This window comes from Oncorhynchus clarkii, chromosome 4, assembly GCF_045791955.1.
Source record: "Oncorhynchus clarkii lewisi isolate Uvic-CL-2024 chromosome 4, UVic_Ocla_1.0, whole genome shotgun sequence".
Lineage (NCBI taxonomy): Eukaryota > Metazoa > Chordata > Actinopteri > Salmoniformes > Salmonidae > Oncorhynchus > Oncorhynchus clarkii.
Window position 1 is genome coordinate 28,558,202 of NC_092150.1, and position 12,927 is coordinate 28,571,128.

Below are 12,927 nucleotides of genomic sequence, written 5' to 3' on the forward strand. Positions count from 1 at the left end.
GAAAGGGGCATATGGTTCTGTGTGTATGGTCTAACCACGTGCCTCTCCTCTGCCCCCAGCTGCATGCCACAGTCAGGACCGGCCCACGGCTGCTGTGACGCCCATCCAGTCACAGACATCTGTAGCCTACCTGGCAGTGTGCCAATCCCAGACCTGCTCCTCCTCCTCCAACCCTGCCCAGGGCTGTGTCCGCGCTGGGGTGCCACTGGGATGTGCTGCTGCCTCCCTCACCCCGCCAAACGTCAGCGCCGCGTCCCTGGATGGCGATGCCCTGCGACAAGTGGCAGTCCTCACCATGCCTGTCGCCCCTGGCAATGGCAACTCCATGTCAGCTAACTCCTCCCTCGCCTGTCGGCTGGACAAGGATGGCAAGGTGGGCATTCGTGATAGCACCCTAGTTGGGATGTGCATCGATCCCTTTCCAGACGATTCTAGACGTATCTAGATACTTGGGGTCCGATACCATACAGGAACGATACGTTTTAGTTTGAAACGATGCGATTTGGTTTGATGTGATAGGAGGCCCGGGAGGAGACAAGTTAATTGAAGAAGGATTTTGAAGCCTTGAGACAATTGAGACATGGATTTTTGTATGCGTGTCATTCGGAGGGATTGATGGGCAAGACAAAAGATTTAAGTGCCTTTTGAACGGGGTATAGTAGTAGGTGCCGGAGCACCGGTTTCTGTCAAGAACTGCAATGCTGCTGGGTTTTTTACACAACAGTTTCATGTGTGTATCAAGAGAATGGTCCACCAGCCAACTTAACACAACTGTGGGAAGCATTGGAGTCCACATGGCCAACATCCCTGTAGAACACTTTCGACTTGTTTGATCGATAATATTGCGCCAGCCATTTTAGAAACATTTGAATGCTGAAGGTGACGTGCAGATGTGCCAGATCAGGAATAGGCCTACCTATTGGTCAGCACGCGAAGCTGCGCACGGTTTGGGCTCCCGCGGGCCAATGCACTCCATATCTTAAACATTTGAACTGGGGACCGATGCACATCAGTGAATCGTTACATCCCCACAACTTAGCCATCAGTATTGCTATCTGCAATGTTAACACATCTCTCACGTTAGTATATAAAGTGTCAAGAAAAAGTATGTGAACCCTTTGGAATTACCTGGATTTCTGCATAAATTGGTCATTAAGTCACAACAACAGACAAACATAGTGTTTTTACAATAATTTGTGTGTTATTAGTTTATCTTGTCTATATTGAATACATCATTTAAACATTCCATTCACAGTGTAGGTTGGAAAAAGTATGGCTAATGACTTCTCCAAAAGCTAATTGGAGTCAGCTAACCTGGAGCCCAATCAATGAGACGAGATTGGAGATGTTGGTTAGAGCTGCCTTACCCTATAAAAAAAACTCACCATAAGCGTTGCCTGATGTGAAACATGCCTCGAACAAAAGAGATCTCAGAAAACCCTAAATTAAGAGTTGTTGACTTGCATAAAGCTGGAAAGGGTTACAAAAGTATCTCTGACTGCCTTAATGTTCATCAGTCCACGGTAAGACAACTTGTCTATAAATGGAGAAATTTCAGCACTGTTGCTACTCTCCCTAGGAGTGGCCGTCCTGCAAAGATGACTGCAAGGGCACAGTGCAGAATTCTCAATGAGGTTAAGAAGAATCCTAGAGTATCAGCTAAAGACTTACAGAAATCTCTGGAACATGCTAACATCTCTGACAAGTCTACGATACGTAAAACACCAAACAAGAATGGTGTTCATGGGAGGACACCACGGAAGGAAGCCACCGCTGTACAAAAAACCATTGCTGCACGTCTGAAGTTCGCAAAAGAGCATCTGGATGTTCCACAGCGCTATTGGCAACATATTCTGTGGACAGATGAAACTACAGTTGAGTTGTTTGGAAGGAACACAACACTATGTGTGGAGAGAAAAAAGGAACAGCACACCAAAATCAAAACCTCATCTGAACTGTAAAGTATGGTAAAGGGAGCATCATGGTTTGGGGCTGCGTTGGAGCCTGGACAGCTTGCTATCATCGACGGGAAAATGAATTCCCAAGTTTATCAAGACATTTTTCAGGAGAAGTTTAGTCTGTCTGTCCGCCATTTGAAGCTCAACAGAAGTTGGGTGATGCAACAGGACAACAACCCAAAACACCAAAGTAAATCAACAGAATGACTTCAACAGAAGAAAATACACCTTCTGGAGTGGCCCAGTCAGAGTCCTGACCTCAACCCGATTTGAGATGCCGTGGCATGACCTCGGGAGCAGTTCACACCAGACACCCCAAGAAAATTGCTGAACTGAAACCATTTTGTAGAGAAATGGTCCAAAATTCCTCCTGACTGTTGTGCAGGTCTGATTCGCAACTACAGAAAACGCTTGGTTGAGGTTATTGCTGCCAAAAGAGGGTCAACCAGTTATTAAATCCAAGTGTTCATACTTTTCCACCCTGCTCTGAATGTTTACACGATGTGTTCAATAAAGACATGAAAACATATAGATGTTTGTGTTATTAGTTTAAGCAGATTGTGTTTGTCTATTGTTGTGACCTAGATGAAGATCAAATTTTATGACCAATTTATGCAGAAATCTTCCAAAGGGTTCATTTACTTTTTCTTGTTACTGTAGCTACTTCTATCATGCCTAGCATATTTGGCTGATGTGAAACACGGCTACAGTGGATTGGTGAAATAGTTCACATTTGCCCGGAGTTTCTGGTGCCCTTGTTTTGAATACCAGGCGCTCAGTATTTTTTGTTGAACACAGGAGTCCTTCCAGTTTATCTTTAGAAACAAATTCTCACACAGAGCTCTGTCTGTTTCACGGGTGGGCCCTGGGAATTGAGTTAGAGAGTGAGAGAAACTCTGCTGGCTGTAGCCCTGAAGACATCATTACACAACAGTGATTTAGTCTGGAGCAAATTCTCATCTGGCCCTAATGACCATGACAATGGATTATGTTTATGCAGATTTGACTGTCCACACAGTGAGTTCCTGTAAGACAGTCTATATGCAGCTTACACCATTATCAGACAAGTGCATGGTAGAGCACCGCGAATTGAAATGTTTCTCTCTGTTTCGTTCTTTTGTTCTGCAGAGGGAAAAGAAAGGTATTTTGAAGCTGTTGTCGTCTAACAAGAAGAAGTCTCGCCCCTCTCCCCCCTCATCCCCCACCCTGGAGGCAGAGCAGGCTGCTACGGGGGATGTCTTCCAGGGGGCCATGGGCCCCGACATTACCCCTTCTCCCTCCTCTGCTGGCGTTGTCGTGGGTAACCATGGCCGTGCTGTCCTCTGCCCTGTGGAGCCTGAGTCTACTGCAGCCACTGCCGCCTCTTCATCCTCCTGTTCCTCAGCCCCGGAGTTAACGCACCGTAAGAGTAGCCCCCTGGACGGATGTGCCCCCATCGCCCCGCCACCTCGTCAGGCATGCTCCTCCCTTACCTCCCAGCAGCACGACGCTCGGCCAATCCTATGCGAGAGGTACAGCATTTATTATATTGTAGAACAGTGACATATTGTTAAAGGTCTGTCTGATGTTGTGATTCTGCTGTGGTGTGTGTGTGTGTGTGTGTGGCGTCTCTGATCTCCTGTGCTTCTGCAATGTGTCAGTACAGTATCCCCTCTGATCCCCCCACCCCCCCCCCATTCTCAGGTACAGAGTGGTGGTGTCCTACCCCCCTCAGAGTGATGCAGAGCTGGAGCTCAAAGAGGGAGACATAGTGTTTGTCCACAGGAAGAGGGAGGACGGCTGGTTCAAAGGAACACTCCAGAGGAACGGCAGGACCGGACTGTTCCCTGGCAGCTTCGTAGACGGCATCTGACTCACACTTGACCACAGTAGACCGACCGTGACCTGACCATACCATGAACTGACCATCAATGGAACCACTTCTGACTTTGTTGCCTTGTTTTGGGTCAAGCCGCGAGCCAACCAGCTGAAGTTGCTAGGGACAGGATGAGATGGATACATACACAACATTTAAAGTACAGAGGAGAAGAATGATGAAATAATTTAAACTGAGCTGCAGAGGAAGAGGAGCTAGCTGTCAGTTGGAAGCACGGTGGACTGAGCTGGAGGAGAGCACACTACTCTTGTTGATTTCCTTTTTGTCAGTTATTTATATCTGTAACAATTCAAAACGTTAAATGTGTGCCTTGTACTGTTCCTCACTTTAGTGTATATAAAGAAACAAAGACCAGAGAGTCAACTAATAATATGAACTGCTAATAGATGGAAATATGACGAGTTGAAACTTGTTTTTTTGCGGGGGGGGGGGGGGTTCTGTAAAAGATGTGCTTGACCTTTCGTGGTTTAGGGGTTGTAGTCAGCGCCTGTCTTATGACATGTTTCCTACATCACTTTGTGCTTGTCTCTCATTGGCTGCCGTGCTGCATGTTAATATTGCATGGTGTCTCCACTGATTGGCTGTTTGAGTGCAAACGTAAAGAATACAGCAGATGGGAGGAGAATCAGTGATGTCATCATCAGCACATGCAGTGAAGCAAGAAAAGGTGTAGAGGTGGGCCCAATTCCAATCTGATCCCTTGAACATATTCTTCTATTGACTGGAAGGTATCAGCTGGATGTCATTAGCTCCATACCCTCTGGTTGGGTAGTTGGAGTTTCTGACATATTGCAAACACCCATCTATTCGTTTGACATCCAATTTGGCCCAGAACCTCTCTCCAAAAATGGAATTTGCACAACTGTATCCTGTATCCCTTGGACCTTTTGGTGTTCCAAATGGCTTCTCCTTGGGCTCCAGGACCCCTTATTGGAGAGCGGGAGAGTAATCTTGGTGGAATTATTATACCGTTGATGATCTGATGCCTGGTGAGGTTTTCCAAACATTTCCATAACGTTAGGAAAGCCAGCGTCTGCTGTTGATTTACATCATTATTATTATGGATTTTGATTTGGTCTTGCCTTTTTTGACATGTTAACTAAACACACTCCATAGATGTTGCAATCAAGTGTTACTTACTGTATATGGTTGTGTGTGTACTCAATGAACATTGTAGCTGTTCCCCCCACTCCTCTAATAGTAGACCAACCTCATCGGACATGCTGCAGCTCAAGATCTCAAGTGAACGACGGACACAATCGCGATCAACACAGGAACCATATCATGCGACTCTGATAGTTCCGTGTTAATAATACATGGATATCTCTATCCACTTGGATCTATACGACGCCAGATGCTCTGGACAGCGCCTCCTACAGCATGGAGATGCAGCAAGACATCTGACAGGCCTGCTCTATGTATGACCTTCACGGGCTCTCAATCCTCATTTCAAAGATGAATTCATTCCTAAAGTGTTGTCAATACAAGACAAAACAATGCTTACTTATAAAGCAGATTGTTTCCTAATGTAACCATATCACTGATATCACTCCCCCAATACAATCTAGTGTGTTTCTCCTTGAAGTTGCGAGTAGTTTTTTAAATTTTTTATAAATACGATCAATGACTTGGACAACGTTGATTCTTGGTTTTGTCGGGTTTAGCTGTACAGTGCGTCTATACAATGTGTGTGATGATAGGTGTTCTATTGACTTGAATATGATTTGTGTGTGGCTGGTTTGAGTTTTGGTAGCCGTTTTTTAGTTTTCTGTTTGTTTCAAAGCACAAAAAAAGAGAGCGAGGTACGACTTGATTGGGTTTGGAGGGTGTGAAACCCCAGAGCCCTGGGTCCTACTTATACTCAGCTACTTTTGATTTCAAAATAATCCAGTCCCACTCCACACTCTCCACCTCATCCTCCTCCATAGGCCTTCAGTCATTGTAATGAGATTGACAGCACTGCTAGTAAGAAACACCAGGCACCACACGATGAGCCATTGATTTGATCCAATCTCCTATTTTTTGGCAGTGTAGAAAAGTCTAAATTGGATTATATTAGTCAATGATAGACAGTAAGTGGCTGTTCTATTGTTAGTGGGCTCCCTTCACCATAGCACACCAGGCAGACACCAAGAGGACAGTGTCCTTGGTGTTCCTCCTGCTGCAGACTCTTCTATCAGATGCTATGGTGCAATATCAACAGCTGAGGCCACTGTGTCTAAATGACAGGTTGGACCTGTAGGCACTAATCCACCGCAACAAGAGATTTGCTCTTAGTTTACACCTAGCAACTGGGTATCAACAGGCATAAGGAGGTTGGAAGGCATTTTGGATATTCCTGTCAGACCTGAGGGGAATATTTTCCCAAAGCATGTTTAAGTGGGTGTTTGTTATACAGTATCTGGGACCACTGTGTGACTGCTGGATATGTTGTAGTTTTGTTGTTTTGAAATAACATTTGAGTTGGGAGTAAAGGCTCTATAAAGTGGTACCAAACACTGTTCAGACCTGTTTGCTTCTCAATTTGCCTATGTAGAATGAACCTAATGTTCCACTGCTGTCTTGGCATTCACCATCTCCACCTCACCTCTAATGCTGAACTGGGTTTTGCATTTGGAGTGCTTTCTGTTACTGATGAGCCTTTTTTTATTTATTTTTTCTCCATACATTCCACACATACATTTAACTACTGTACCATCAGTATATACAGATGTAGGATCATAATTTGAGCCGGTTTGCTACAGCATGAGGATGGTCCTGCAGCAACAGGAATTATGTGGATTACAATTAGTGGATATTTTTGTAGGGGCTGATACATTTTTCGTAATTGGACATTTCAAACCTGAAATACACTGCAAGTTTTACATTTCCTGCATTGCAGCAAAGTTCTCCTGCAACAAAGTGATCAAATGAAGATCTTCCATATGTACCATAGTCAGTTTAGTCATTGATTTTCACATAGTTTAATGATCAAATAATGACATTCTCTGACTCGAGAACAACCGAAGCAGTTCGGTGTTCCTGTGAACATGTTTTCACTGTAATCTCATGCCTTGTTGGAACACAAGGCAGCACTAAAGTCTGCTTTATTAAACTAAACAGATTCTCCTCATGCCAAGGTGACTTGCTTGATTTTTTTTTGTTTTTTTGCCGGGGTTGTTATAATTAGTTTTATATAGTTAGTCTGATCATGGTGAAATTGGCATCCATTCAAAACAAAACATTAAGTATGAGGGAATAGCACATTTTGTAAAAAATAACTAGAACAATAAAAGCTAATGGTTTCCATGGTTTCTGTCAGTCCTCTTAATTTGTGTGTGTGTCTCATTGCGTTTAGCTGGTCTCTTCCTGCCAGTGTAGAGGTGTCTGAAAGCATTACCACAGACATGAGGGACTGAAGACACAACAGCAGTCACCTCTCGTCTCTATTCTCATCCCTCTGCAAGATCTGCTTAAGATTGTGCGTATGCATTGAAGCAATCCTCTATGTATGAGCCATGTTACAATCCCCACCAAGTAGGTTTACCTTATTGGCGCGATGCGTAGGGTGTTTCGCTTCCCGCTCCTTCCATTCACTACATTGGTGTCAGAAGTGGGATGGTGACCGTGGGGCCATTGGAACGCACAGGCCAGGACTTTTGAGGGGGGCTGAGATTAGTCAAAGCACAGGGATGTGTCTTCCTGTTCAGAGGGGGCAGTGTAGCGGTCCTCGCTATATGAGCCATGTTTCAATTCCTACCAAGTGGGTTAACCCTATTGGAGCGATAGGTAGGGTCCCACTTCTGCCTTTCACGCCAGCAACTCAGGCTACACAGTTAATATAGGGCTATACACAGACAGACCAATTGGTCTGTGTCTGTATAGCCCTATATTAACTGTGTCGACATAACATGGAGATCGTTTCAATGTTCTTGTATATTTGTTTAAAAAATTCTAAAAAGCTGTTTTCACTTTGTCATGGGGTGTTGTGTGTAGATGAGGGGAACAATTAATGGAATCCATTTTAGACTAAGGCTGTAACAAAATGTGGGAAAAGTCAAGGGGTCTGAATACTTTCCAATTGCACTATATACCCTACCATCACTTTGTCAGGCAAAGACTCAACATTAAACTCAAAATAACAGAAAATGACTTCTGTTTCACTACTCACGCCACCTTGTCTGCGTCTCACCAAACGACGAGCATCACAAACAGGGAATCTTCCCCTTCGGTTGGTCAACTTTCATATTTCCTGCTACCTCAGTAATCACTCCCTTCAATGGAGCCCTTTTCTTGAGAGCAAAATATCTCTTGTCCCCATTTGTTTAACTTGGAGCGGCTGCTCCCTCTGACCAGCAGAAATACAAACAATTATCACAAGACCACTTCTGGTTACCTTCACCGATTCCGCAGCACCCTACTCTGTTTTCACCCACCCTAAAACCACAAATGGATCAGCCGAAAGGCAAAGGTCCACTTTTTCCCAAAATGTCACTCCTACCGTCAGACTCATCTTTATCCTGACACTCAGTGCAAGCCTTGGGCTCTGAGAACTTCACCACACTTACGTCTGATACTTTGCCCTCGCTCACTTCCATTTCTCCTGTCTTCAATACGGTGCAATGCTCACTCTGCTTAAACTTTATACCATTCTTTAACAAACCATCTCCCTTTTTCCCACCATTTTAACCGATTCAAGCTCACCCTCTTCCCCTCTCTCTTCGACCTCCTCTACCTCTATTTTTCCCTCCATTCCTCCTCCGTATTCCAAGTATACGTCTTCTTATGGTAATACTGAACTTTCCCTGACATCTTATTCTTGCCCTCTCAAGGGATGCAATTTTCCCCTGGGATAATCCTTTCTCCTCAAGCACTCTGGATGTGTACTGTGATTCTGAAAACTTCAATGTTGCCTTCAGCTGAACTTGCAAACACCCCCGTTCTTCTGTAGCAGCGACGCTAACTAGCTAGCTGTAACTGACCACCCAATGGGGAGGAACATTTGTGGGTGTGGTCGAGGGGAATTTCTTATTACTTGAATATGGACTCAGACTTTCTGATAGGATTGAAAGAAAAGCAGCGCAGCTCTCGGATCAGCTTTCTCCATTCAAATCTTACCTTAACATTAGAATTATTCTACAATTTTGACGGATCAGCTCCTAGAGGAAGTACCACCTATGGCTGCAAATACACTATTGAGGCGGCGTATTGTCCTATTCTTACCAAAAAAATAATGCACTAAATCAAAGATTGGGGCACATCATTGCGAACATGTCACACATCATGAAACACGTTGTCAAAAATGACAGATAGTAGTCTAGTCACAAAATAGAACGCAATTTATTGAACATGAAATTGCTTTCAATATGTTTGAAATAGCCTATATAGCTAGGCCCATGTATGCCTATGTATATTTTAATGCAGTCGTCTCAGTTTTCATTTGAAGCCTCGTTTCATCCATCACTTGTTTGTAACGATTGCAAATACTTTGGCAGCTTTGTATTTCTAGTCAACTTCGTTCTGAAGTTATTCGCAGTCACATTCAGACAGCATAAACATCTTGATTCTATGTTTAGCTGAGATCTTTTTTTGAAGATCCACGTTACTAACGAAAGCTCTGGAACACAGCTTTTGGCTACTAAAGATGCATCGCAAGAAGGTTCTAACGATGATCTTAACGCTATGAAGGATCTGGGAAACGAGATCTTAGTCACAATACAAAGCCAGGTGTTCACTTTAATTGAGGTCAAACACAAAGCCCCAACAGCCAAACACTGCATATAGAGTCTATATAACAATGCATGGCTTAAAGCTCCTTGCCGTGGCTGGGCTGTTCCCAGAGGGAAATAAACTCCACAGTGCTGCTCTGTGAGGTAGGTGAGGCATGCAGTAGCCTCCGCTCCTGTATTTTTGTGTGTGATGATGCTGAGCTGGAAAATGTTGAAAAGAGCTGAAAGGGGCTCTGTGAGGTCACTGGTGCACTGACGCTTCCTCTAGATGATAGGTTGCCATGGAGATTGGTTATTCCAATTTGTGCGCATGACTCTGGTGGAAAGAGATGGTTAGGTGGCTCAATGGGGGGTACAAAGACAAACAGTTGGATATTGAGATAAAGAAAACGTGTGTTTTTCCATTGCTTGCTTTTAATCTGACTTGGCTCAATTGGCTGCTCTTTTCCCTCCCTCTCTCCTGCCTCTCCTATATCAAGGTGTTTTGGTACCTCCCTTATATACTATGGTTTTGGCATGCTAGACTTTTACTATAACACAGGTCAATATACTGCCCTAACAAAGGCAAAGGCAGGTAGCCTAGTGGTTAGAGCGTTGGACTAGTAACTGTAAAGGTTGTAAGATCGAATCCCTGAGCTGTCAAGGTAAAAATCGGTTGTTCCGCCCCTGAGCAAGGCAGTTGTGTTCTTTAACTGACTTGCCTAGTTAAATAAAGACATCAAAAAAACACAGTTACTACCCTTTTAGTCAAAATTGAGTTACGACTGAAATCAGACTTTGCAGTATCTGTTTAATCTTGTGACATAGTGTCCCGATACAGTGATGTTCCGTTTCAGAGAAAATTGAGTTTGAAATTTGCAGTAACTACAAAATCCAATAAAAACCAAGGCAACCAGCAGTAACTGAAGTTACTGCACTTTGGCTTTGTTCCACTGTGTTTTGACTGCAGTTACCTGCTCTGCCATACAGAGGCAAAGAGCAGTAACTTTGCAAACAGTAAAACTGAGAAAAATGGCTTTAAAGTTTATTTGCTGTTCAGCCAAATATGCTGTAGGTAGATCAGTTATAATGCACTGATATATTGTCTCATTATGATGTCATGTCTTATGCATATCAAGCATGACCTATGACCCCTAAGTCAAATAAAGTTTGATAAACACTTTTAGATTGAAGATACTGCACAAAGTCAAATATTTCAAGTATACACATTCTTTGTGATGAAATAGGCCTTACCTTATGGTGAAAAAAATGCTTGAGGGTTACTAGAATACAACATTCAAAAAATGAAAACGTAGCTACATCAAACCATCATACAGTTGGAATGTAGTTAGAACTCTCAAACTGTTTCCATCAAACAGAAAAATAACAATAAAGTTTTATAAATACAATTAGATTGTAGATACTGCACTTAAAGTTGTTTATGGTCAAACAAAGGCAGATTTCAGTATCTGCATTTTAGAGGTCATACCCACACTGCCAGAGAGGGTACACACGCTACAGCAACACCATTTTATTTTTTGTGACAAAACAATGAGTAGATCTAGAGTTGAAAATGCAATGTAAACCCATTGAACTTGTATTTTTTATTCAGTACATGGGGATTTAACAGCAAAAGTCATTTTTATGTGCACTAGGTATTTATGCACAGACTTTAATCCACAACAAATCAATTTGATGGAAAAACAACTCTGATGGGAAAATTTGCATATTGTTTTTATGCTGATTTTTGAATATTCACATAAATCTGTGGCCAATTGGAAGGAAACCTAGCTATAGACACCTTAAAGACTCTGGCAACTGCGCTAGTCCAGTATCACTTTGATTATGCCTGCACATCATGGTCCACCAGCAGCCCCAAACATCACTGAGGCGTGCACGCTCCTATTATGCACAACAAGCATTTCAGAGACATAGAACACAGACACATGGAACTCCAACATAAACCGGGAAATATGAACAAAGGAAACCATACACCTGATCCTATATATAGCAAAGGCACCCGATACTATAGCTGTACAGTAAATCAGCAATCTGTCCACTAGCTCACCTGACCTGTGTTGATTGACAGTGTGCTCGTCCAATCAGAGTGTGTGTTTCACTAGCCAATCTGTTGCAGTTTTTTTTGCAAGGGCGATGCTGTGGCTACTGTCTCTGGCTGCATGTAGAGTAATCCACGTAGACTCTGTGACACAAAATGAGTGACAAAACATGACAAAACCTGGCCAGATAATTTCAAGTCATCAGTCTCAAGATAAAATTGAGTCCTGAGTCTTGAGGCTCCAAGTCCAGTTTCAAGTCATCAAATTTGAGATTTGAGTCAACCTCGAGTCCAAGTCGTGATTCGAGTCCACAACTCCGCTACTGGTTAGTACCAATGGATGCAGAAAAAATAGATGAAGTCTGTAGCTCAAACACACAATGTTTAAAAAAGGGTTAGAAGTCCTAAATCACACCAGCATGATGATGGGACTCATTAAGTAAAACAATGTCAAAAGCTAGCTAATGTGTGAACAGTATAACTTTTTTTGTCTGTATATCTGTAATGTGTCTGTATCTATGTATTTATGTAAAAAAAATTGAAATAAGTCCGACTTTATTGTGCAATCCCGGTCATTTAAGAGAATGTTTGTACTGTGTATATATATATATTTAAAGAATGTATTGACAAATTAAATTAATCAATCAATTCAAACTGTGCCGCGACCATTTAATAAATGGAAATAGAGCTACATGGAATCATTTTAAGAAAGCCATATCAAGGATCATTTTGCTATTTGATTTTGAATTTTAAGACCCCTTTAAGTATGAAAAATATGCAAAAAATATCAGGAAACTTTTTTATTTTTTTTACATGTATGAGACACTCACCCCTTATTTTTGTCACTAAACAGTCTCCATATACAGTGGGGAGAACAAGTATTTGATAACCTGCAAAATCGGCAGTGTTTCCTACGTACAAAGCATGTAGAGGTCTGTAATTTTTTATCATAGGTACAATTCAACTGTGAGAGATGGAATCTAAAACAAAAATCCAGAAAATCACATTGTATGATTTTTAAGTAATTAATTTGCATTTTATTGCATGACATAAGTATTTGATACATCAGAAAAGCAGAACTTAATATTTGGTACAGAAACCTTTGTTTGCAATTACAGAGATCATACGTTTCCTGTAGTTCTTGACCAGGTTTGCACACACTGCAGCAGGGATTTTGGCCCACTCCTCCATAAAGACCTTCTCCAGATCCTTCAGGTTTCGGGGCTGTCGCTGGGCAATACGGACTTTCAGCTCCCTCCAAAGATTTTCTATTGGGTTCAGGTCTGGAGACTGGCTAGGCCACTCCAGGACCTTGAGATGCTTCTTACGGAGCCACTCCTTAGTTGC

At 42.6% G+C, this 12,927-nt stretch overlaps 1 protein-coding gene across 1 annotated transcript in view; it reads left to right on the top strand.

Moving 5' to 3' along the window:
• The window catches only part of LOC139406684 (E3 ubiquitin-protein ligase SH3RF1-like), a 51,582-nt gene extending 44,458 nt beyond the window's left edge, over nt 1–7,124 (top strand). Inside the window, exons 10-12 of the mRNA XM_071149560.1 lie at nt 60–373; nt 3,087–3,469; nt 3,642–7,124. Coding sequence (XP_071005661.1) covers nt 60–373; nt 3,087–3,469; nt 3,642–3,810 — 866 coding nt within the window. The 3' untranslated portion in view covers nt 3,811–7,124. The remainder of the gene's footprint in view (nt 1–59; nt 374–3,086; nt 3,470–3,641) is intronic.
• The last annotated feature ends 5,803 nt before the right edge of the window (nt 7,125–12,927 follow it).